Source organism: Leucopleurus acutus, assembly GCF_964270905.1.
Source record: "Leucopleurus acutus genome assembly, chromosome: 4".
NCBI classification, from domain to species: Eukaryota; Metazoa; Chordata; class Mammalia; order Artiodactyla; family Delphinidae; genus Leucopleurus; species Leucopleurus acutus.
The window spans coordinates 75807629-75835191 of NC_139146.1; the positions used below are offsets into that span (position 1 = coordinate 75807629).

The following is a 27563-nucleotide window of genomic DNA, read 5'->3' on the forward strand; positions in this document are numbered from 1 at the left end:
CCCTCCCCTTCTCTCCCACTCCTTCAGATGACCCCCCTACGGTTTCTAGTTGGTATTTTACCACGCTATAGACCTGTTATTTATTTTCCATAGACCTTCGCCCAGCTCCGCCTCTAGGGACCTGGACACTTCTCCGCCCCCAGCGGTCGCACGCTGTTTTTAGCCGAATCTGTTTGGTGAATCCTTTTCAACCCCTTCCTGGAATCCGACGCCTCGTTCCTCCAGACCCGCTTCTAGAAAGGTGTATCGACTCAATCTTCGCAAATTTCTAGGTACGAGAGTGAAGACTGCGGCCTTTGACGCCAACTCAGTATTAAAGACGCTTCCGACTGCGAAACGCTTAGCAACCACCGGCTTCCTTCTCCGCTTAGCCACCTCCGAGATCCTCTTCCGGGGCAAGAGGTCGCCCCGCCTCTCCTCCAAGATGGCGAGCGGCGGCAGTGGGGGGGTTTCGGTACCTGCGCTCTGGAGTGAAGTGAACCGTTATGGCCAGAACGGCGACTTCACGCGCGCTCTCAAAACCGTCAACAAGAGTAAGTGTCCCGGCGGGCGACGGGGCGGGGGCGGGGGCGGGCCCGGGCAGGTGGGAGGATGCAGCCTCCTTCCGTGGCGCGTGACCACCTCCGAGCAGACAGCGGGAGGGGAGACCCCAGCCGCCCGCCGCTAGGGCCCGAATGCCCAGTGGGCGCGGGTCGCGGTGCCTCAGCTCCCCACGGCCAGCAGTGTGTCCTGGGTAGCTTAGAGCCACGTGTACTTCCGTCTTTCCCCCCTCAAAGCAGAAAGCGAGGGAAGGATTTAAAGAGACCGCAGCTCCCGACGTCTCTTCCAAACTGCTTTCTTATTTTACTCCGTTTTCACGCCTTATTTCGCAAATACTCCACATTGCCTCCTTTTCGCTTTCCTTATAGCGGAGTGATCAAGATAGTATTGCTGAGGGAGCTTTTTCTTTTGGGCCGCAGCCGGGGGAGGAACCTGCCTGGGACACGTAATTTGGAAGCTGGCGCTGACAAGTGGAAGCTGTACAGACTCAGGGTAGAGGGAAGGGCTGGATCTGGATGTCAGGCCTGTCATTCCCACAGATAGAATCCCTCCAGCGTCCTTAGACCGGAAAATGTGTGTGAAAGCACTAACATTTGCAATAACGTTGCAAAGACAAATGTTAATCCTGTTTTTTGCCCGGTAACTGATCATTTTGAGTGAACTGTCTTCGGTATGAGGTTCAACTCATTATATTCTGTTATCCTTTACTGCCTAACTGTAATACGGCCATGCTTTTTAATGCTCTCTGTCGTGCTAAATTCTTCATTGAAGGTGTTGCCTGTATTTGTTAGGTTTGGAAATGTAATTACCAGGACAGGGTTTGACTGTTGAAAGAAGTAATAACATACATGGTATGTCTGTAACGTACAAGTGTGAATTTTCAACAAACTATTGATGGGTTAATGTGAAAAGAAATGATTGTGCCCACAGTGCACTTTTGGTATTTCAGACATTGAGGAAAACAGCTACTAATGACAATTATTTGATTGTTAAACTTGTTTTGAATTAACTTTGGCCTTTGCTAGGCCTGCAACCAATATTAATCAGCAATGTAGTAAGTACTGTGCAGGAATTGTTTAATCAGCAAGGGCTGTCAGTTCTCCAATATATATTTTCTTTTTTTTTTTTTTGCGGTACACGTTGTGGCCTCTCCCGTTGCAGAGCACAGGCTCCGGACGCGCAGGCCCAGCGGTCATGGCTCACGGGCCCAGCCGCTCTGGGGCATGTGGGATCTTCCCGGAACGGGGCACGAACCCGTGTTCCCTGCATCGGCAGGCGGACTCTCAACCACTGCGCCACCAGGGAAGCCCTCCAATATATATTTTCTTAATTGATAGAAATTACTCTGATTCTTAGACTGAGATTTGAATTCCTATAGTTGCCCAGGAGCAAGGGGAGTGATCCTAGTCATTTTGACACTGAACAGCTGTTTAGCATTGAAGTTTGGCCACCTGACTCCTTCCTTGCACTTCTCTTTAGTTATATTACCTGAAAAGGGAAATTTTGAATGGTGTTTGGAAATATTGCCAGCAAAACAAATTGTGTTTGTATACTTTACAGCTTATAGTTTTTTTTCAAAATATTCTCATGTAATTTTTTTAATAACCTTGTAAAATAGGCAATGTTTTCTTACTCATTTTGCAGATCAGAAAGTTGAGATTTGGCAATCAAATGACTTGTCCAAGACCTCAAGGCATTTAGTGACAAGCTTGTACTCAAACCTAAGTCATTTGCTGCCAAGTTTTATGTGAACTTTTTTCTTTCCCTGTGAAGTAATGAAATATGTAGGATATAGCATGCATTGCAAGATGAAAAAGCAGTAGAAAACAACTTCATTCTTGCTTCTTTATCTCACTTTACTTTTTTGGTACATGCATCTTGGGAAGCTATCTCACTGGAAAGTCTAACTTAACTCTCCTTATTGTCACTTCTTAACTTAAAAATAAAGATCAGTCATTTAAAAAAATGTTTTGACTAATCATTTCTGCTGCAGTAAAATTGGAAATGTAGCTTCCTGAGATGGGAAATGTGGAAAGGGAATGGATTTAAAAATTGCTTTCCTAAAATTGCTGTCTAGTACTGCAGATCAACAAGGATGATGTAACTGCCCTACACTGTAAAGTTGTGTGCCTTATCCAGAATGGAAGTTTCAAGGAAGCCTTGAATGTCATCAATACTCACACCAAAGTGTTTGCCAAGTAAGTGATTTAATTAGTTGTTTGTGCATGTTTACCATAGCTATAACCATTTCCGTGTTTTTTCCCCCACTATTCAGTGATTTTTGACCTTTTTCTTTCCTTCCCCTTTTTTCCTTTTGCCTGCCAATGGTGCTTCTGAAACTGGAAAGAGCAATAGTAACTTTTGTTCTTTTCTGCCTTAAGGAACCTTTTCCTTACCCCATCTTCCCTTTGAACCACTAAGAAGGGAAACTGGAGGGATGTGGGGCATAAACAAGAGTTGCAAGATTTCTTGGAGGACATAGGGAGAACAATTCAGCAGAAGTTTAATTTAAAAAAAAAGAGCAGAGAGGGCAGAACATACAGGGTAGAGATGTATTAGTCGAGGCCTCTAGGATGGTATGGCAGTCTTAGCCTGACCTCTGTGCCTGCCTCCTTTGAGAATTGTTTAGGTGAGTATGATTTTAGGCCAAGATCTTTCAGTGTCAGAGTTCTTTAGCAGCCTTTAGAATATATAGCAGTTTTTTTCAATCTACTTTTTATTTTTTTATTTATTTATTTTTGGCTGCGTTGGGTCTTCGTTACTGCGTGCGGGCTTTCTCTAGTTGCGGCGAGCAGGGGCTACTCTTCGTTGCAGTGCACCGGCTTCTCATTGAGGGGGCTTGTCTTGTGGAGCACGGGCTCTAGGCACGTGAGCTCAGTAGTTGTGGCTCGCGGGCTCTAGAGCGCAGGCTCAGTAGTTGTGGCGCACGGGCTTAGTTGCTCGGAGGCATGTGGGATCTTCCTGGACCAGGGCTCGAACCCGTGTCCCCTGCATTGGCAGGCGGATTCTTAAACACTGTGCCACCAGGGAAGCCCTATAGCAGTTTTTTATTATTCTTAATCTTTTTCATTTATTTATTTAATTTATCATTTCATGAAACGTGAACTTATAATCTGAATTGGTACTGTAATTTCATTTTTCTTTACAGTTATGCCTAAGCCCCAAAAGAAACGTGTATTGAAATGAAGGTTGCAGCATATTTATTGTTTAATGTTTATAAGGTACAGAACAGTATATTGTATACTTCCTTTTGTATAAGAAAAGGAGGATATAAGAATTTCTATATGTATTTTTTTGTATTTGCAAAGACAAACAATAGATGGAGAAACAATGAATAAAAATAGTTACTTGTAGGAGGTGAGCGGAACAGAGTAGATTTGAATAACAGTGGGAGTAAAACCCTTTCAATGTATACCATTTTGTTTTTTTTACTTGGGCCAACTGCATGTATTACAGATTAAAAACAAATTTTTAAACTTTATTAAAAATAAAAGGGTAATAAAAGGGACACTGCTTTCTACTAGTAAACATGTTTATGCTAAAATTCAGTGTTTTGATTTTTGGCCATTTTGTGAGAGAGGGAAATTTTCAAATAATCTTTTGTTAGGTGAATATAGGATGTTGCCATTTGCTTGATGTTTATTTTTCCTCACAGATTATGGTTGAAACTTCAAAATGTTTCATATGTGACATTAATGTAGATGAATTTTTAAGTCTGTGTATGTAAGTAGTGTTTTTGTAGTTGTCTGTTTACCAGTTGTTTGATTACAAGTGCTATGTTCTTTTAAGATTTCTAGTTACTTTTTCTTTGCTAATTATTTGCTTCTTGACAAGTTAGAGTAGCATTATATGGCTTATCATAGGTTCTTAAATGGATTTAAGAAACTTCTATAACAACCCATTTAAAACATGTTCAGATTGTCTTTATATCTGAAACAGTTTTTAGCTAATTCAGGATTTCGTTCTTTTATATTCATTTCAAAGGCCAGTAATTCTAATAAGAATATCCATGAAAGCAAGAGAGCCTAGGGAAATAGATGTAATATTTTCTGCCACTTATGAGCTGTCTGATTTTAGACAAGTCGCTAACCTTTGTCATCTGTTGTTAATGGGGATTAAATAATATGTATCAAGTGTGCTTAGAGCAGTGTCTGGCTTACAGTGGGTGCTCTGCAGTGTTAGCTAATAATCAGACATTGGTTTTTCCTTTTTCAGTAACTCTCTTTCCTTCGAGAAGGCATACTGTGAGTACAGGCTAAACAGAATTGAGAATGCCTTGAAGACAATAGAAAGTGCCAACCAGCAGACAGACAAACTAAAGGAGCTTTATGGACAAGTGGTAATTACTGCTTTAAAATCCCTGTTTGACAGTCATCCTGCATGAACGTGATTCTACCTATAGCAAGGAGCAGGGATGAGGAACCCCAGCCCATCCTGATGCTCCATAAAACTTGCCACCAAACCAGTGCTTGAGGTTTGAACATATTCCCTCTCCTTGATCTTCATATGAACAATTGCATGTATAGTGTTCTATGAACAAATGACTTCCTAAGGGTAATTGGAAAATTAAGAACTATCCTATGAAATTTGGACTTTTTAGTTGGAAAGATGAAGGCCAGTAAGCTTATATACTTACACAGTTTTGAAACAGTCTTTTTAGTTTTTAACTGATATTTTATTCTAAGTGTAAAATAAAGAAAATCATGATGAATAAGAATTTGGATGAATTCAGATGGTTCATGAAATCCCTGGAAATATCTTATTCTAAAAGAACTTTGAGACATACAATTAAGCCTAATGTAAAATAGGGTTATTTATGATAAGAGGACAGAAATGTTATATTAGAACTAGCAAAACCCTCTTAAAATTTTTTAAAATGTCAGTTTAGGGCAAATAATGTATTGAATATATTGTCCCCAAAAGGTAGTGTGAGTTTAACAGAGATTTGGGCAAGTTCATGGATTGTAGGTCTATAAAGAACTTTTCATGTAAACTGGGTTAGCTTAGGGTAGATTCCAGCATTTTGATATTGATGAAGGGCACCCATCTCTGTCATACATGTAGACTAATTGACCCAGAGTGGCAGTTCTTATCGCCCTTTAAGAACAACTTGAATGAAATAAGCAAGAATTATGTTGTGTATACTTGATACTACCCTATACAATAGTTGGTTTCTGGAAAAGAGAAATGAAGATTCAGTATAATGAACTAGGAAATAGTAAGTCCTTTTGCTAACATCTAATTTTGTTCCTGTTTACTGGGGCTTAGTAAACTTGTGGGATTGTAAGTCAGATTGGTTGATTTCTACAGAATGGTTTTCTTTCACAACCCACTTAGACACTTACCTCACCTCAAGATAGGGGTCAATACGATGGCTTTTCTAACTGAATCATGCCTACAAATATGCAATATAGTAGAGATTCATTGCAAGTAACTTTTGGGAAGTATTAGTAGCATACAGAACTAATTGAAAAATTGTAAAGGAAAAACAATTAATTGCCCACGTTATGCTGAGTTAGGTTTCTTACATGGTGGTTCCAAAAAAGGGGTTATATGGTGTTAGGGATGTAACACAATATTTGTCTTCTCTGATTTTTTACTTGCTATTTATCTCTTCAGTTGTACCGATTAGAACGCTATGATGAATGCCTGGCTGTGTATAGAGATCTTGTCCGAAACTCTCAAGATGATTATGATGAGGAGAGAAAAACAAACCTTTCAGCAGTTGTTGCAGCTCAAAGTAACTGGGAAAAAGTGGTTCCAGTGAGTATCTCTGTGTACTTACACAGCCATGACATAATATTCCTGTCTAGTGTTTGACTGGTATTCTCTGTGACAGGAGAACTTGGGCCTCCAAGAAGGCACACACGAACTGTGCTACAATGCTGCATGTGCGCTGATAGGACAAGGCCAGCTGAACCAGGCAATGAAAATCCTGCAAAAAGCTGAAGGTTGGAAGTTTGTTAAAATGATATGTAAATGTAATGTGCATATAACTTTGCAAAGTATTTCCAAAAGTTAAAAAGTTAAAAACTTTGGGAAGTTTTTAAATGGAAATTATTGATGCAGTGGAAATTTCTCAAAATCCATCTAGCCTTTCTCTTGGGTTCTTGACTCTTATCTCTCCTCTGTTACTATGTTATTCCTAAGCCAGTCTACTTGTCCATTTTCAGCCACACCAAACCTTAAGTCTGAGTTTTGAGGAGTAGGTTTTTGAACAACTTACTGTGAATTTTAAATGTAAATTAACCGAGTTAGTAAGCATTCGGTAAATATTATTATCATCATTATTATTGGTATTAAACAAGGTCACAAATATAGTAACAATATGGTGTGCCACATTTATGCATTGATAACACTATCCAAGCACATTTTAACTCCACTTAGTATGTTTCCATATACAATATCTGCATGCTTTGAAGCTCTTAAGTGAAAAAGAAAATAATTTATTAGAGAACTTATGTCTGGTCTCAACTCCTGAAACATTTCGACTTTCTTCTCCATACATTTCCCTTGGAAGCTATAAAAGTGATGTTGTAGGGACTGCGATGAATGGTGGGAAGGAAAAATGGTGAAACAGGGTCTGTTTTATTCTTAAATATTGATGGTTAAAATAAGGGCAGAGGTTAGAGCATCATGAGGAGAAAAATATGTTTAATAATGATAATTTCTGGACCATACCCAGTATTGACAGTGGTATGGGAGGACATCCTCATATATTGCAGGTATGAAATTAAAAGTAGTAGAGACTTTGCAGTGGGTAGTTTGGTGCTGTAGCAGATTTTGAAATTTTCATACCCTTTGATCTAAGAATTTCATTTTTAGAAATTTAAGGAAATAAGGGAATAATTAGATAACATTCATACAGATATATATATATATGAATTTAATTGAAGGGATGTTCATAAGAACAAAAATTTAGGAACATGAGTTTCTGTCCTATTAGAAGACTTTATTATAATCACAGAATAGATTACCATGCGGTCATTAACAATAATCATGTTAAAAATAATAATGTAGATGTAAATGTGTTATAACATAAAGATGTCCACAGTATATTAAATGGGGGAAGGGAGGTTTCAAAATAGTAGACTGTCCCACTTTCATTTAAAAATGTAGCTGTGCATTTACATTAAAAAAAAATAGCTGAAATGCTACAGTGGTTATCTTTGGGTGACAGGATTATTGTCCTTATTTTTATACTTTTCTATAATTGATTTTTTGCAATCAACATTTGTTACATTTATATATTTTAAATTCCCTTAAAAATTTTTTTAACATAGGGATTACAAGTGAAGGAAAAATGCCAAAGAGCTAGAGTAATCAAGGATTGATAATATTTATGTAATATATTTGATGTTAACGATAAATTCCAAATTTGCTTGTTATTAAAATTATCTTAAATCTTCTGCCTAAGAATTTAGTTCTTGTTCTTTGGAACATGAAAGAAACGAGAGTTACCCAGCAATGTTAATTTTAAAACCATTTTCTCCTATAGATCTTTGCCGCCGTTCATTATCAGAAGACTCTGTAAGTATTCCACTGTGGTTAAACCCAGATTTTACACTTCTGCTAATATAAATTTGTAGGAGCCTTCTCTGTAGTATTTACTGACTTTTTGAAATGATATTGATTCATTAGATAAGAATCGCAGAAACCCTCTTGACCAGTTATTTGATGGACTCTCTTAGGGTGAGAAATGACAATACAAAATTTTATATGCCTTATGCATTTCATTTTAAATTCATATAAATTCATTCTCCTGTTTTAGATGTAGGGCTCAGGTCTTTGAGTAAGGTCCTATTCATAGGAATTCCATGCATATTCCTTACATAAACTATACATAATCCAACAGTCATGATCTCCAGGGTTTATTTCTTAAGTATAACAGTACTTTAAAGACAGTTGTGAATTAGTTTCATTACAGAGTCCTTTTTTTTTTTTCTTCATTTTCTGGCTCATACCTAATTAGATAGTAATTTTCTTTAGGAACTCAACCTTTGTCAAATATTTCTGAGCATTCAACATAGTTTTCATCGAAGCAAGTCTCTTTTCTCATGCATAGTTCTTGTCTTACTACAATACTTAAATTTTATCATTTCTTTATCAAACACAACTGGCATAATGGGATTGGAAACAAACAAGTCTGACCTGGTCAACATATGCTTACCAGGTGAGAGTAGGAGCGCCTGGTATGGCAAAAAAGAGCAGCCTCCTAGCCTTGAGCATTCTCTCTACGTGGGCATCAGTCAACCTCTCCAAAGGAATGGAAAATACAGATTGATCTGGGGTATCAGTTAAGAGAGCTGCTACTTTAATTACAGAATTAGTTTCAGCTTTTGAAGTTCTTTGTACAGTGATAGTTACTAGTTAGAATTTTGTAGTCTTTGGATTAGAATTATTTTAGAATTAAGAGTGAAGCATTTTGAAAATGTGTTTCTTATGAGAAAATTGTTTCCAGAATTTAGGGGTATTGTAAAAAGTTAAACTTGTATGCTGTTTTTCACATTTTTTTTTTTTTTAGTCTTAACTTTAGAGAATAAAAATGATCAGTGAATGGTATTCCTGAGCTTGTCGCCATGTCCTTCCAGAATTTGTCTTTTTGCCATTCTCATTTAAGCTTCCCTCTTTTGGTAGCTATTCCTAAATTTTAACAAACTGACTTTACAGGAAAATTCCTGAAAATTGTATGTTTTCTTTAGGATGATATGTCTTCTGAATGTTTGGATCACTTGGTTAATATGTGGATCAATTTGGAGAACTCACAGGAAAAAAAAATATTTCTTTTTCTGCTTAGGATGGAACTGAAGAAGACCCACAGGCAGAACTGGCCATCATCCACGGGCAGATGGCCTATATTATGCAGCTTCAGGGTCATACAGAGGAGGCTTTGCAACTTTACAATCAGATAATAAAACTAAAGTAAGTGGGTTATTAAAATGAAGTGTCTTTTATAGGGTATGAGTTTTCTTTTTAAAGGTTTATTCCTTTTTGACTGGTGCTTTTTGTTTGCAGACCAACAGATGTAGCACTGCTAGCTGTGATTGCAAATAACATCATTACAATTAACAAGGTATGAAATATTCATGGTTTTCTTAGACTATTTTTTGCTGGAAGCATATTACTCCAGCCTTGTTCTAGGATAAGTTTTTCCGTGACAGAGTCCAGTTGCAGCAAAATCACAATGGAGAGTTTTATTTAACTCGCATAATGATTCTGCAAGGTATATTCAAACAATAAAACTATTTTGTAGTTACATACCCTGGACTTAAAAATCTTACCCTTTTCCCATTGTTTTTTAAAATTATTATTCTATATAATTATAATATTAATATAATTATAATATTATTTCCCATTATTATCATTATATGGAGAATACTTATTAGAGAAATAAGTTGTTTGGACTTTGATTTCTTCATCTAGTAAGTCTGAATACGAGTTTTCCGTATATAGTTTTTCTCTTTCCATTGGTTTTTATTTTGGGGGAGAGGAGGCATGGGCAGGTTCTCTCTCTTTCTCTGCCCCCGCCTCCCGCAAGCCCTGTGTAAACTATTACAAGCATGTATGTAAACAATCCTAAAGAGTACTGTACTAGTCAAATTAACCACCTTTTGGAACATTGTTCTAATGGGAAGATATTTCAAGTTCAAATTTGAAATTCAAGTCAATAGAAAATTAGAAAAGTAACATTTAAGTTCTTTTGATAGGCTATGTGATTTTCCAAGTGCCAGCTTATTTCATCCTCACAATTATCTTTTTAGGTGGCAGTACATGTCTCCAATTTATAGGAATGTAATCTGAGGCTAAAAGGAGTTAAGTGATTTGTATAAGATCACAGCCACTAAGAGGTAGAACTTGGATTCAGATTCTAGTCTCTGACTCCAATGCACTCTCCTTTTAGGCCTGTGTGGTATCTCTCTCCCCCTATAGCAGAAATTCAGAGGGTTCTCAGATGTAGGATAATGGCATTAGGGGGGTAATAGATATAGGATGTTGTAGGGCATTGGCATGGTTTAGGTTTCCAAAAATTGATGCTGGCATTTGACTCTTAGCAGCAAGGTGTACCTGCCTATGTTTATGAACAATTTGAAATGCCAGTGAGGACAAATTGTTTTTATCCGATATATAATTGTGGGGAGGAGAGTATGTGAAGTACTAAATATCTCAATCTAAATGTATTTATACACTGAATTTTTCTTCAGTTAACATTTATTTCTAATTTTTTATTCAGTATGGTGCTGCATGCAATAGGAAATGCAAAAATAAATATGAAACGTCATCTTAATCATTACATAGTATAAAAAATTCTAGTGTTGAAAAAAATTGTGCACATTTAAATTTCTTGTTGTTTGGTGAAGGAAGATCTGGGTTGGCTAATTTGAGTAGAGCCTTGAAGGAGGGATATGGTTTGAAGGTTAAGCAACAGCATAAGCAAATGACTTATGGAGGGAAAGTGAGAGAGCAAAAGATATGAGGATACATACATGCTGGCTAGTTAAGAAAAAAAAAAAGGTTACATTGAATAATAACCAAGGTGTGAGAGACGTTGAAAAATCAAAAATGTTAATAAGTGTCATGGTAGTAAAGTTTAAGAGAAGTCTGGCAATGGCATGCATGGTGAGTTTAAGTACTAAAATAGTGACATAAGAGTACCAACTAGAAATATGGTTTCTTGAGGATTGATTTATATGAAAGCCAGTTTCTTGCTGTACATTTAAAATAATTTCACATTGGTTTGGAGCTTCACAGTAAAAAGCAGAATTTATTTTAGATTTCTTCTTTGCCTCCTTTTAGTCTTTAAACTAGTAGAAGACATGGTTTAAAAAGCACAATGGTAACACATATTTGCAAATAATATTTAACAAAGTTAGAATACTGTGCACATAGTAGACACTTAGATGCCCTTTTTGTCCTTCTCAGGGTGCAGTGTGACTTAATTGTCTTCCATTCTTATTCCATTCCATTTGCTTATGTATGATAATATGTCAGAGAGGAATAAGTTACTTTCCTCATTTGTCATCTAAATTCTAAAGATAGTTTGTAGATATTACAAATTTAGGTAGCGTTGTAGTCCTAATTTCCACTGTAAGATTTGTGCAGTCCCTTTGTACTTTTCATCAATAAAGAAAGCAATTAATAGTAGAAAGATAAAACCAAACCAAGAAACCAAGCCAAATTTATATGTACCTTAGGAGCATAGGCACCCCAGCCAGGTAGGTGTATTATCTTCCAAGCTCTCTTGTTGTGTTTACATAAAATAACGAAATGAAAGAGGAATAAGGCCTTGGAGTGTTAAAAGAGTTGAAGTCTGAGATTGCTGTTAATGGTGAATGAACTTTTCTTTGTCAGGACCAAAATGTCTTTGACTCCAAGAAGAAGGTGAAATTAACCAATGCAGAAGGAGTGGAGTTTAAGCTTTCCAAGAAACAACTGCAAGCTATAGAATTTAACAAAGCTTTACTTGCTATGTACACAAACCAGGTAGGCAACAGACCTCTGGTTCCCCTGGCTAAACCTTTTGGAGTATGGCACATGAGGCATAATGGGTGTATCAGTCCAGTCTGTTTATATTTTTGCTTATATTTTGTCTTAGACTCATGTAGTCTTCAGAAGGTCATGTATCATAGATTTTATCTGTTAAGTAAGTCATTTGCCCAGTTCTTTGTAAAGGTCTGCAGTGGTGGCTTTTAAGAAGAAAACACTATTCACGGCTGTAAATGAGAAAATTCTCTCATTACCTTATTTCTAATTTCTCTGAATTAAGGGAAAAATCATCAAAGATGCTGATCATGATTATAAATGTAAGATCCATCTTTTTAGTTTGTGCATAATCACATCAAGTTATAAATAAGAAGGGCAGTTCTAACTCCAATATGTGTAAATTCTAATTAAATTATGATTTTGTACTCTTCTAGAGCAGAGATTTTCAGTGGGGGGCTGAGAGGCAGTAACATTTTCATTATTTAGAACTGAGTCAAGTTGTTCCTAAATACTGTAGCAAGAAATACCTATACGTTTTGTTGCTTTGAAGCAAAGGCTGACACTTGATGTGTTCTGGGTTTTTTTAAACAAAATTCTGCAATTTAAGCATCCAAATGAATGTTTAGGACTTATTCTTTCCTAAATGCTTTAAGAACTCATAGCTTACATTCAGTAAATGGAAATCTTTTTCTTTCAGGAAAAACTTGAGGGTACTGTAAACCACCTCTCTTACCCTAGGTAGTTCTTCACTTACTGTTTTGTTTCAGCTGGTTTCCTTCCACCTCCCCATCCTTTTTTTCTTTTTGGTCATTCACTTAATGTTTGATTTAATTAACCGGCTTATTTTTGTGGGGGGGAAATACTGTCTTTTAGGCAGAACAGTGTCGCAAAATATCTGCCAGTTTACAGTCCCAAAGTCCTGAGCATCTCCTTCCTGTGTTAATCCAAGCTGCCCAGCTCTGCCGTGAAAAGCAGCACACAAAAGCAATAGAGCTGCTTCAGGTAAAACAATTACTTGCATTTTTAATGGGATGTCAGGTAGTTGTAGCCTTGTTTTATTTTCATTATTAAAATAATGTACAAGCTTGTAAATTTCATGGGAAAACTAATAGGTAATATACCACTATACACATGCCAGAGTGTCACTTTAGTTAATTCTTGGGCCGCAGCTTTGTTTTATATAAATTTGCATTAGTAAATGTTTGCTATAAACTCCGAAGAATGCTTTTCATTTGGAGATTGATGTAACACTAGTTAATGGTTTGTTTTAGACTTAAAATACCAGAACATGCTTAGCCCCTTTTTCAATAATGTATTTTCTAGTAAATCCCAATCCAAAACCTCAAACAATTACAGAGATACTGACTTGGTTTTTAATTAAGCTAAACCAAACATTAAATCACATTCGAATTTCCTGAGAGTAGACTACGTTGGAAAGTTGGACAGCATAAAATTAGGACCATCCTGAGGGGCAAAGTTGCCAAGCAGGGATCCTCAGTAAGGAGTCGTCTTTTTTTTTTTTTTGAGTATCTTTCTTTAAAAAAAAAGAAAAATCTATGTAGTAATTTTAATTATTGTTTCTCTACTGGTGACTTCCTAGAGACTTGACATTATTGCAGTTTCTTTCAGAGCACAATTTTTTTTTTTTTTTTTTTTTTGCGGTACGCGGGCCTCTCACTGTTGTGATCTCTCCCATTGCAGAGCACAGGCTCCGGACGCGCAGGCTCAGCAGTCATGGCTTACAGGCCCAGCCACTCCACAGCATGTGGGATCTTCCCGGAGCAGGGCACGAACCCATATCCCCTGCATCGGCAGGCAGACTCTCAACCATTGCGCCACCAGGGAAGCCCTCAGAGCACAATTTTAAGCAAAGTGGATGTCAAATAAAATTTTTCCAAATTTAAAATTTTGACCTGAAACCAGAAGTTTAATGGTTCAAAACTGGATTTAAAATTTAATGAGGGGACTTCCCTGGTGGCGCAGTGGTTAAGAATCCACCTGCTAATGCAGGGACATGGGTTCGAGCCCTGGTCCGGGAAGATCCCACATGCTGTGGAGCAGCTAAGCCCGTGTGCCACAACTGCTGAGCCTGCGCTCTAGAGCCTGCAGGCCACAACTGCTGAGCCCACGTGCCACAACTGCTGAGGCCCGCGTGCCTAGAGCCCGTGCTCCACGGCAGGAGAGGCCACCGCAGTGAGAGGCCCGTGCACCGCAGGGAAGAGTAGCCCCCGCTCGCCTCAACTGGAGAGAGCCCGCGCACAGCAACAAAGACCCAATGCAGTCATCAATTAATTAATTAATTAATTAATTTTTTAAAAAATTTAATGAGGCTGAAATAAGTAATTAGAATATGTGCGCTTAGTTGTGTAAATGTGATTTTTTTTCCCAACTAAAAAAATTCTAGGAATTTGCAGATCAGCATCCAGAAAACGCTGCTGAAATTAAGCTGACCATGGCACAGCTGAAAATTTCCCAAGGTATTCATGATTATTTCATTATGATTAAAATAATCCTGTTAATGGAAACATATGATTGGAATGATTCTGAAATAGTTGTGGACTATGTGATTTTTAAAAATTTTTGCATAATAGTGAAGCATAATGCTGTTTCAAATATGAAGCTAGATTGTGTGAACTCCAACATATTTAGTAATGTTAGGAGGCCTTTTCTTGGGTTAATTCCTAAATTGTTAGAATGTTTCTCAATCCATGCTTTGAAAGTCTGTAGAAGCATAGAATTCCTCTGTTCTATACTTGAATTTCCTGTGTGCGTCATGTGTAGAAATGCTTATATCTGTCACTTGGTAATATTTGCATGAATTAAAAGTTACTTTGCTTCCTAGTTTTCAAAATTTCTTAGCCCTTTATTCTTCATTTATACTCTATAACCCATATCTTTGGTAGAGAAGAGGCAAGGAAGTTTAATGAGAACTTGTGTTTTTGAATCTTACAGAGAACTGACAGTTTTTTGTTTATAATTTTGAACCAGTGTTGAGTATCTAGAGCTGTGTTGTCCCTGTCCGGTAGCCACTATCCATATGTAACTATTCTAAGTTTAAATTAAAATTAAACAGAATTTATTTTTTTAAAGATTTATTTATTTTATTAATTTATTTATTTTTTGGCTGTGTTGGGTCTTAGTTGCAGCATGTGGGATCCTTCATTGCAGTGCACAGGCTCTTTGCTGTGGTACACAGGCTTCTCTTTAGTTGTGGTGTGAGGGTTTTTTCTCTCATCTAGTTGTGGCACACAGGCTCCAATGCATGTGGGCTCTGAGTTGCGGCGTGCGGGTTCCAGAGGGTGTGGGCTCTGTAGTTTCCAGCACGCAGGCTCTCCAGATGAGGTGCGCAAGCTCAGTAGTTGTGGCGCATGGGCTTAGATGCCCTGCGGCATATGGGATCTTAGTTCCCTGACCAGGGATAGAACCCGCGTCCCCTGCATTGCAAGGTGGATTTCTTACCATTGGACCACTAGGGAAGTCCCAAAATTAAACTAAATTTAAAATTCAGTTCCTCAGTTGTGCTGGCTACATTTCAGAAGTTTCATTGCCACATGTGTGTAGTTGGACAGCATAGATAGAGGCTGTTTCCATCATCACAGAAAGTTCCATCAGACAACTCTGGTGTAGACCATACATTCTCAGTGGAGGTGATAATTGGTTTGGTGCACAGGATTGAAAAAAATCTTAGATATTGTGATGGCTAAAATGAAAAGTTCATGGGTAGAGGGGAGGGGAGTTGGCAATTAGGAAAAAACAATGTCTAAAAAGGCACCTCAGTGGGGTAGTAATGAAAATCAGGTTGAGACCTGATAGCTACCCTATTCTCCATTTCTTATCTTCCTCCTTTCTTTTTCCTTTTCCCACTAATCTTTCTTCTTTTTCTTGCTTTCCTCTGTATCTTCTTTTCTCATCCAGTTTTCAGTTTATTTTTGTGAGGATTATTTATCATACTAATATTACTGAGAATGAGTCTGTTACATGGTTATTGTTTTGTCTTTAAAGACTTTGGAAGGTTTGTTATTGAGGTTTGCAATGAGTAGAAAATCAGACTTTAACATTGTAGGCAACTATCCATTGCACTCGCATCTACAGTAACAATTTCAAGGCCTTTAGGGCAGGACTCCTACCTTTAAGTTACACTCTGAAAAGGGAGAAATAGAACTCAACGGATTGGGAGCTGGGAGACTTTTTTTCTGGTAGCAGCTCTGCCATTAACTTTGTGGGCATAAGCAAGATATATTGTTTCTTTAGGATTTAATTTCCTTTGTTTGTAAAATGAATAAATAGAATACATTATTCCCAAGGTCCCAAAGCTTGAGTGTTTAGAGATGTTACAAAATATGACTCTTAAATTTTTTATCTTTTTTTTCCTCCATGAGATGCTTTCTTCAGTGTGATGCTGATTTTGTTTTTATTCTATTAAGGTAATATTTCCAAAGCATGTTTGATATTGAGAAGCATAGAGCAGTTAAAGCATAAACCAGGCATGGTGAGTTTATAACTAAAATATTTTAAGACTGAAAAAGTAATGGAATTAATAGTTCATTGGTATGTCTGATATTTCTTTGTTTTCACTTTAATTTCTGCTTATTTCTTTATTCAAAATGTAGAAGTTGTAGTTAAAATAATAGCTTTCTGGTGTAAATTTAATTACATTTTATGCTCTGCTTTGCATTGATTTATTATTTAGTCAAATGTGTCAGGAACCTGTTTAGGCCTTATATTACCACTTGAAAGCCAACCTTAAATATCCTAAGACATATATAGGGAATTTCTTAGCCTATTATTTTATCATGTCTTCAGTGTGATTTCTTTGAGTTAAAACAATTTGGTAATAATGGCCTACGAATTTAGTTTTTAGTTCTCTGATTATTCAAGCATCATAGGTTTAGATCACTAATATAGCTGTGAGCACATCTGTTTTGAAGTAAAAACATTCTGTAGTGGTGGTATGTACATTTATTGTACAGGGACTGTTTCATTTTCCAACACAGCTTGTTTACAAATGGCACTCAATAAATGTATAATAGTATTATGGTAGTGTTTTCTCTTTTGAAGAATCATACTTTAAGACTGGGCTGTGATTATGTTAGAATCAAATATAATATCTGGCTAACATAATGTTTCATCTAGGTTGTTGGATTTATTGGCATGAAAATTGTTCAGATATTCCCTGTTTATCCTTTTAGTATCTGTAGGACATTTTGTTCCTATTATCTTTTTTTTCTAATTAGTCTAGCCAGAGGTTTGTTAATTTTATTGATTTTTCTCAATGATCTGGCTTTTTGTTTCTGTTTCCTTTTTGTCCTCATCTGCCTATGGCTCCTCCCCCTGTCACTCCACTCCAGTTACATGGGCCTCTTTGCTGTCCCTCCAGCACACTAGGCAAGCTTTCACTGGCTTCATGTAGTGGAGGCCACATGCAAGTTTAGCCTCTCTAGTGTGTGTACCTCAGTGATCATATAAACTAATTTTCTAAGTGCTTCTTCTTAACTTCTGTATTTACCTTGTTGTGTACTGGTAACAAACCATTTGTGAATGAGCTTTAGGGGAGCTATTTTTTTTACAGATAATCACCTTTGTGTTTGGAAAACACCATTGTTGTTCATGGTATATCTAGTTAGGCATTAGCAATTTTTATGATGAATTAGGTACTAGCACAGAGCCTAGCAACCTTTATTTGCTGTTTCTTTAACTTTATTCATTTTCAAAAAGTTTATTCTGAGAGAGAAGGAGGAATTCTGTTCACTAATTTATACCTTTGGCTGGGTAGGTGTCTGCATTAGTGACAATGTACAGCCATGAGGAAGATATTGACAGTGCCATTGAGGTCTTCACACAAGCTATCCAGTGGTATCAAAACCGTCAGGTAAAAAGATGGAGTAAAATGTTATGAGGGTACATTTTTGCATAAGAATAAAAAGCTGCAGCAGTGAACTCAAAATTAAGAATTGAAACATTTCAACTCACTGTTTAAAAAATGGAATGCTGTTAGACTGTCACTCAGTTTTTATGTATACCAGATCCAGATAATGTTATTAGAAGAAAGAAATGGCTACCAAAAAAAAAAAAGCTCAGTTATATTTTCTGAAGCTCCTTCCTGAGTGTATGTATGTGTGTTTGTGTGTGTAATCTCAAGAAATAAGAATATTAATTGTACATGCTTGTGTATAAGACAGCTCATCTTTAGTGGCTAGAGAGCCCATGGATGGTAGTACTTGGTACAACAGCAGTACGTAGAATAATTGTGTATCTCTATCTAACAGGAACATCTTTGTTTTTTCCAGTATGGGTCTTTGCATAGGCATTATCCAACTTACAGATATACATACACACAGGGGGCATTAATACTGTTAGCACTATTAGCAGTGAAGAGATATCAGTGTTCTAGGAAGTATTGTGTCAAATTAATGTTTGAGAATGATAGTGACATAACTTTAAGATTTGGTTATGCAATATTTCTAGTTGTAGACAAGACAATCTAAATAGAGATGGGTTGTATACCAAATTCATAAATTGGTCTTCACTTGTACTAATTTGTCTTTCCCTCTGTGTGTGTGTGTGTGTGTGTGTGTGTGTGTGTGAATTTCTTTTTGTTGTTTCGTGCATTCAGTAAAACTTAAGATGAGAAATCTAATGGGTAGGTCCATTTTAAAGATATGATGAATATAACTTCATTGACTTGCTAGATATTTAGCTTAAAACTTTTTTTCTTTCTTTATTGAATCTATAGCCCAAATCTCCTGCTCATTTGTCCTTGATAAGAGAAGCTGCAAACTTCAAACTCAAATATGGACGGAAGAAGGAGGCAATTAGTGACCTAGAACAGCTATGGAAGTAAGCTCTGAGAGGTGGAGGTGCAGAAATCCAAGTTTTATTTGATATGAGGGAGTTATTTTGCTTGTTTATGTTACTTTCTCCAGTTTTATAAACTGTTTAGTGACTTTCTTATTTCTTCTTTTAGACAAAATCCAAAAGATATTCACACCCTGGCACAGCTTATTTCTGCTTACTCACTTGTAGATCCTGAGAAGGCAAAAGCGTATCCTTTTGATTGTTCTAGACAGCTCCCAAGTAGTGCAAGAAATCCCTTCCCTTACCTGTTTTGAGCAGGGCTTTTTTGTTATAAATTTCAACAAACAAAACCCCTCCTCTAACTAGTAAAAGCAAAAATGAGAATTTATTGATCAATGTGCCTGAAAAATACAGTGATAGATCCAAACATATATATGTATATATATTGTGTTCCTGAACTCTTGTTCTATCCCAGCCTTAGTAAACACTTGCCTTCATCGGATAGTATGTCTCTAAAAGTAGATGTTGAGGCTCTTGAAAATTCTCCTGGTGCTACGTACATTCGGAAGAAGGGTGGAAAAGTTGCTGGAGATAGTCAACCAAAGGAGCAAGGGTAATGTTTTTCATTGTAACATTCACTAATGCTGATTTTAAGTTATATAAGGAATAAAAAATGCACTCTTGTAAAAATTCCATGTGAATAAAGTTTAAGTCCACTTTGTTTCTTTTCCCTTCTCTTGTGCTGTGCCCAGCTTTTCGTCCTTGTTTCCCCTCCTCCTCCCCACCCACAATTTACCTCTGATACTAATTTAGTGTGTTTACTTCCAGATCTTTTTCTTTGTGTTTGCACACAGAGCTGATGTAGAAATACTTTCCTTAGATTAGATTTTTTTTATAGAAATGGGATTATATTGTATTTAACTGTCTTCGAATTTTCTTTCATTTAATAAGTCTTAGAGATTTTTCCATATTCTCAATGTAGACATATTTTATTCTTTTTATGCATAGTATTCCATAGGCTGGATGTGTCTTATTTTATTTACCTGTGAGATATTGATGTACATTTAGTACATCACTTAGAATTCTAGACCAAATTTCAGATAAGGTTTATTTTGCTGATTTGGAGGAAAGTTAGCCAGCTTCAATAACTTACAAGAAGTCAAATTCCAATTCTTTTCTTGTTCTCGTACATTGTCATCTCAAAAATAGCAGAGGCCTACTAAATAAACTGTTTTAAGATTCTGTTTTTCACTCAGGATGAATAGAGAATGGAAAAGATATAGCACTTCCCCAGTTTTGTGACTTTCATAATTTTTCAGTTTTCTCTTTTTTTGAATGACTTTTGAAATTTGATTTTTCATAATTAAAAAATATATATATCAGCAACAGTATATGATTGACTTCATTATGAACTCTGTGTTTGTTAAAAAGGTATTACCATCCTCATAATAGATTTTTAAAAGTTAAATAAGAAATTGCAGTCTCAGAGATATTGCATTGTTCCAAATTTCATTTTATCATGATCCCAATTTCAAGCCTTATCAAGAACTCCAAAATAATGAATTCAAGCCAGGTCTTAGGAGATTTTCATACAATGTGTATTTAAATATTTTCAGTATTTTTTTTTTCCTTTTCCAAAACAGGGTTGGGTAATTAGTAAGAACATACAGTTCTTTTCTAATCCTTTAATCGTCTTTATCTTTTCCATTAGACAATTATTAAGATGTACATTGACTTTAAAGCTTCTCAGTTTCAGCACAGTATTTTCATTAGGCATTATTAATGTCTTTCATTTTATGTTGACTTTTGGACACATAAAAAGGTGTAGTTTCTCTTGAAGTTAAATACTATGTTGGTGACGAAAGTAAATCATTGTCCTTGCCCTGAAAAGAACTTCAGTCTAACAGAAGGAAATATACTTAAGCAGTAATTGAAATAAAGGTTGCACGTGCTGTGATTGTACAAGCATAGAGGAGTACACCAGAGGGAATAGTCGGTCCTTCCTGGGGACGGTGGGAGGTTAGGAGAGGCTTCATGGAGGAGGTTGACTCTGGAGGAAGACGAGGATGAGATGGGCAAAATGTGAGCAAAGGCAAAGAAGTAAGAAATGGCAGAGAGTCTTAGGAAATTGCAGATATGGCTGTGTAGTATGATTTGTAGGGAGACAATTCAGAAGACTGTTGCATAGTCTGAGTGAGAGATGAAGCTCTAAAGTAAGATGCTGTATGTTGCATTTCTTATTCTTCAGGGTACCCTAAAAGAACTTTCACAATTGAATGACTTGGTAGAATGAAATTTGGGCAGACATTGTTGCCGTCTTATCTTTTTGGTTCACTGTTTCATAGTTCCCGTAGAGGTATATCACATGAGTGTATCCAGAGGGATTTTTTTAATGTCTTCCTCTTTTCTACTGTAGCTGTCAGAGTATAGCTGTCAGAGTACTTAATAGTTATTTTGAAGTATTCCCCTGACTTTTTATGCTCTTTAAATACCTTTATTTATTTTTTGTCAGTGTACTTAATAAAGATTTTACTTACTTAAAAAATTCAGTAAACTCACAGGGTTCAAAGCCTGAAAGATTAAAAACGTACAGTCTTCCTCCCACCCCTGTCTGCCCTCTTCCCACCCAAGGCCACAACCAATGTTACTTGTCTTGCATATCCTCCCAGAAATATTCTTTGCATGTATGATACCTTTACATGTTCTTCTGGCAAAGAGTTTAAATTATCTGTTTTCTAGTTTTGCCAAATATAAGGTAACTTAGCATAGAACTATAGATTTTTATGCTTGTACAGATTTCTTACCTTTTTACATAGACTTAATATGTGCCAGTGTAAATGGTATCTATTTTCTTAAAACAGTTGTCACCCCTCTTTTCTAAAGCACCTTCCAGAAAGTAATGGTGTTTGAAGCTTGATTAAATTTGATTAAATTAATAAACCAACTGGTTTATTAGCTTTGGTGAGGGGACGCCAAATCTTAAACACCTTTATGACAAAGTACCCAGCTCACTCTTTTGCACATGCTTAATGCTCTATAAATATTTTATCACAATGATGATAATGATTTTTCTTCTCTTTGTAGACAGGGAGATTTGAAAAAAAAGAAGAAAAAAAAGAAGGGTAAGGCTTTTTTTTTTAATCTTTAGATTTCTTTCTATAAGGTAAAAGCTTGAGTTTGGCCTTACATAGAAATCTTCAGACATAAACTCTCATATCTTTGAAACTGAGTTTTGTCTTGACTATAACTAACATTTACTTAAATTTATAACTTTAAAGAGTGCAATTCTGAAGTTTACGAGTGCCTGAATTCAAGTTGTTGCTCTAGTAACATTGCTCTTTGTCACTGTGACTGTGAACAGGTTAACATACCTTCCTGAGTTTTTCATTTGTAAGATGGAATATGATAGTATGTACCTCATAGGATTAAATAAAATACTACATGTAGAGCTCTTAGAACAGTGCCTGGCAACAGTAAGCTCTTCTACATTAGAGTGCTTTTGGCTACAAGTACCATAGAACTCCGTGAAACTGGCTTAAGAAAATTTACTGTTTATGAAACTGGCAGTGTAGAGGAAGGTTATATCAGGGTTAGTTTATCCAGTAGTTGTATCTCTTTGTTCTCCTGTACACAAAAGTGAATCCCACTAGAGTAATCAGATGTTTGTTGGAAACAGAGCCATATACTTGTTATTTATATCCAGCAGGATGTAAAGAGAGCCTCTGCATTTGGCAAGTCTTTCCCATTAACCTGATTGGGCCAGTATAGGTCAGTGTCCAGCCCTGAACCATTAACCAGAGGAATGTCATGCATTGATTGGCTTACCTATTTTAATCCATGGCAAGAGAGGGTGGAATTACCATGCTTGGCTTCAACTAGTCAGAGGATATCCCTGGAGCCACCTACCTGTTCCCGAGTCTTTGGGAAATCTGTGGTAGAAATCAGTTTGCTTCTTGATTTTGCTTACTGCAAAATCAAGGATTCAGATTTCCCAAATCTGCTAAATTTATTACCACTCCTCCATCTGTTTTCCAGCTTCTAGAATTTTACTGAAAATATCTTTTCTACTATTCTTCCTTTTAATGGGTTTATTACTATTTTAGTGGAGTTTTAGATAGTGCAGAAGCCAGTGTTGCATTCACTCCACTGTCTTTACCTACAAGTCTTACTAGTTCTTCACTTTTATCACTGTACTTGGAAATTGGTAAAAACTAAAGTATTTGTTTCATGTTGTTTTATTTATTAGTAATACTGCCAGGAAATAGCTGATAACTGTAGATATCAGTAATCTCCAGTTTCAGTTTTTCTGTTTTCGTGGTTTCCAGATGAGTATTTTTTTTAATTTACAAGAGATATGTTCATTATAAAAACAAAAGAAAATAAAAACAAAATAAAGGTAAGAGACTTCTGTCATTATAGAATGGCATAAAGAATGGAAAATTCCCTACCCCAAATTCATTCTCCCAGAGATAATTACTTAACTTTTTTTGTATATATAAACACATACACATTTACATGCTCAATTAATATTTTTACAAAACTGATATAAACAAATCAGGATAATTTGTTTTAATCTTCTACTTTAGACTATATTGTGCAGACATTTTTCCAAATTATTAAATATAGATGTATTTCATTTTTTAACTCAGTTTTATAGCTTGCTATAGTGTGAGAATACTATATTTAATCATTCTCTTATTGATAGACATTTAAGTTAATTTGCTGTTTTCAAGAATATCACAGAGAGTATTCTTAACACATATATAGCTTTGTGACTTAGGAGTTTCTGCAAGATAAATTTCTAAAAGTATAAATTTTGACTGGTACTGCCAATTGTTTGCTTTCTGCAGAGGCTATACTAGTATATACTTCTGCCATAGTGTTTGAGAGTTGCCCACTATCTCACAAACACTGCATATTACACTTTTTAATATAGAATTTTTTATCCTTTAATTTTTTTTTTCTTTTTTGGGGGGGGGCCACGCTGCACAGCTTATGGGATCTCAGTTCCCTGACCAAGGATTGAACCCAGGCCACGGCAGTGAAAGCCTGGAATCCTAACCACTAGGCCACCAGGGAACTCCCCTATCCTTATTATTTTTAATTAGTGAGGTCATGCATCTTTTCACATAGTTAATGACTTTTATTTCTCTTGGCTTACTCTAATTACAGCTATGCCCATTTTCTTTACATGATTTACCTACTGATTATCAAGAACTCATTCTATATTAAGAATATTAATTCACTCTGTTACATAGTACGCAAATGTTTTCTTGTTTTGTTATTTCTCTTAAAAATTATCTTTTACCAAATGAAAATTTAAACTTTTTTATACAGATACATCTATGAAATCTTTTTATGCCTTCTGAATTTTGTGTCATGCTTAGAAATAAGTCCTTTTTCCGCTGCTAGATTATACAAATAAAACTTTCTCAGATAAGTTTATTTCAGTTTTAACGTTATTTATTCCCAGGTTTGGACACAGTGTTTAAACAAACTATCTCGAAAACATTATGGACAGATCTCTCATTTCTTTACCAATTAATTGTTAAACAGGAAAACTGCCTAAAAATTATGACCCAAAAGTGACCCCAGATCCAGAAAGATGGCTACCAATGCGTGAACGTTCTTACTACCGAGGAAGAAAGAAGGGTAAAAAGAAGGATCAGATTGGAAAAGGGACCCAGGGAGCAACTGTAGGAGCTTCATCTGAATTGTAAGTCATTGCTTCCCAGTCCTCAGGGCATAGGTTGCTTCTTTCTGAGATTGACTCAGGGTCATCATTAAGAATTTTTGAGTTATGTTTATAGTATGAGAAGTATAGTCAGATATCTTTAATAAATGTTTTGTAATACGCTTATGTAAAGGAAAGAAAATATGCTGTTTCTGGCTTGGTTGTATTGTAAATACTAGAATTGTAGGATTGTATTGCAGATGTTAGGATTACAGTACCTTCAAAAGGAAACTATATACACTGAGTAATTCAACTAACTAAATATCTAGAGAAACAGATATAAATAAATAATTTGACTAGAAAGCAGAATTTAAAATGTTACTAAATGAGTTATTTCTACATGGAAGGATTATAGGTCGTTAACAGTTTTTTTTTCTTTATTTTCTAAGCTTTCTAAAAATTGACATGTACCATCAATTACATTTTTAAAAATTATAACGCAGTAAAAATTTTATTCAAAAGAAAAATGGATAGGGAGTTGGGGAACACACCTTAAAAGAAAATATGTGTGGGAACTTCCGCGCAGTCCAGTGGTTAAGACTCCGAGCTCGGAGGCACTGCAGGGGGCACGGGTTCCATCCCTGGTCTGGGAACCAAGATCCCATGTGCCAACCCTGATCGGGGAACCAAGATCCCGCATGCCATGTGGCATGGCCAAAAAAGAAAGAAAGGAAGAAAAAGAAAATGTGTGTGGGAGATTGTGAGAGGTGAAATCCATGTACATACATTTTTATAGCCTTTTCCTTTGTTGAATATATGAATGACCAACACTTTCCTGATCTGATGATTTCAGGGATGCCAGTAAAACTGTGAGCAGCCCACCCACCTCCCCACGACCTGGCAGCGCAGCAACAGCATCTACATCTACAAGTAATATCATACCCCCAAGACACCAGAAACCTGCAGGGGCTCCAGCAACAAAAAAGAAACAGCAACAGAAAAAGAAGAAAGGTGGAAAAGGTGGCTGGTGATTAGAACATTCTTTTTGTAGGCTGTTTTTAAACTAGTCTCAGTGACACTGGGAACATAATAAAGGTAACACAGCAAGAAGCACAGAGCTGCTCCCTCTCCCATCCCCACATTTTCATAAAATTATTTTCTTGTTCATCAAACAGAAAAGCATCTTCCTCAAACTCTGCCCAGTCAGACTTGGCCTACTTGTACCACATTGCTTTGCACAGATGAGGAGGAGTCAGAATAGTTGGGCATTTACCCACTTTGATATCTGTTGCATCCTTTCTCTTTGTGTGCTGATCTGCTGTTTTTTTCAATTTCACAAACAAGGCATGTTATCCAAGGTTTCCTAGGATATAAACAGAAACTACTTCTGTTTCAACTAGAGTGCAAAGATATTTGTTCTATCAAGTCCCACTTTAAATTATGTCTTAGGAGGCCTTAGGAGACTGAAAGTGGAGTCTTCTGAGCATTCCAAATATCTGCTTAGAAATAGCATGTAATAAAAAGGGACCTTATTAATACACTGGTATTTTTCAGTTCACTACATGAGTGGCCACAGGAAAACTAAATTAAATGTCTTGATTATTCTGACTGTAAATTCTCTGCCATGTGATACTGGAATATGGGATGCTATATATATATATATATATATATATATATAGTAATGAAAAGTATGTGTATGTATATACATATATACACATGTATATAAATTAGGACTTTTTTGTGCCCCCATGTCATTTTCAAATTATGATAACATTATGCTGATTTAGCACGATTAAAGATCTCAAGGGAAAGACATCAATGTTGCAAGAAGTTGACTCTTAGACCCAGTGCTCTGAGGTCAGATGGATTTGACAGAAATCGGAAAGATTTAAACAGCCCCTATCAAGAGCATGAACATTGACTTCCTACATAGAGAGGAGGTTAATACCAGAGTTCAGGAGTAGGCAGTATTAAAGCTTAACAGAACTGTTAGCCCAACTGATAGGTCTCAAATGATTCCTCTTTCTAGTTGGGGGTATGACCATTCACTACCCTTCTCAAAGTAATGAAGTATTGTAGTCAGTGTGTGGTATCAGTGTCGCTCTGTTCTTGCCTTGCTTATGAGTCACCTTCCCATTGAACAGGTGTGAGACAGACACACTGGGATGCCTACACTTGTTAGTATTCCTTTTATGCTGCCCAAGATAGCATTCAGTTTAGACTTATGAGTATTTCCTTGTGATCATATTGCTCTGTCCTTGTTAATAAAGTGCTGCTGTGTTTGACTCTGAACGTATCTACTGAAACTTCTTCAAAGAGTTTTTTAAAAGGCTTTCCTCCTTTACAAGAGTAAGAAATGTGGTGCTGCCTTTCTGTTTAACATAAACTGTGGTAGCATCTAAACAAGAGACCTTCATATATGAATGATTTATTATGGCATTATACTTTTTGAGTTCTCAGAACAGTCTTTTGGTAAGTGACAGATATTTATTCCTTCTGAATATAAACCCCATTACAAAAATAATTGTTAGTAAATTTATGATTTTAGGATTCCATTAAATTTCTGTGGTGAAGGATAATAATTTTTTAGGTTAACTAAGCTACAGAATTTTGGTGAAAATTATCCGCCAATGAAAATTTTGACCCAAGGCACACAGAGAAATTTATAGTTCTCTAAGTCATTGTAATTGCCAGTCGTTATTATCAGTCATTATTAAGCAACTGAAACCTCAGTTCAAATAAATTGTAATTGTCAAATGAAATGTAAACACCTACATTAACTTTCTAGTAATTATTCTTTTGGACAGGTCTTTAACCAATGACCTATATACTTTGTGTATGTGTGTCTGTGTGTGTGTGTGTGTCTGTGTGTGTGTGTGTCTGTGTGTGTGTGCATTTATAAAAGCCAATATGGATACATCCATTCACTGTAGCACATTTTAAAATAAAATAATCTAGCGGTGAGTATGGATTAAGGTGTTCTGGGGTGTTGGCGTTTTACAGAGGACTTCTGTTAGTATATCTAAGAATTTTTTAAGCTGAGTATCTAAAATTATCCCCTGCCTCTCCCCCC

The 27563-nt window shown here is 36.3% G+C and overlaps 1 protein-coding gene across 1 annotated transcript; it reads left to right on the forward strand.

Annotated features, from left to right (window-relative positions):
- The first annotated feature begins 413 nt into the window (after window positions 1–413).
- SRP72 (signal recognition particle 72) lies at window positions 414–27515 on the forward strand. Its single transcript, XM_082838079.1, has 19 exons — window positions 414–533; window positions 2618–2738; window positions 4756–4879; window positions 6160–6303; window positions 6380–6491; window positions 8039–8070; window positions 9338–9462; window positions 9556–9613; window positions 11890–12021; window positions 12895–13023; window positions 14426–14498; window positions 16446–16510; window positions 17795–17890; window positions 18755–18858; window positions 18986–19063; window positions 19292–19429; window positions 21901–21938; window positions 24373–24532; window positions 25344–27515. Exons 1-19 carry the CDS (start codon window positions 425–427, stop codon window positions 25519–25521), a joined length of 2016 nt encoding a protein of 671 aa, XP_082694205.1. The 5' UTR covers window positions 414–424; the 3' UTR covers window positions 25522–27515.
- The last annotated feature ends 48 nt before the right edge of the window (window positions 27516–27563 follow it).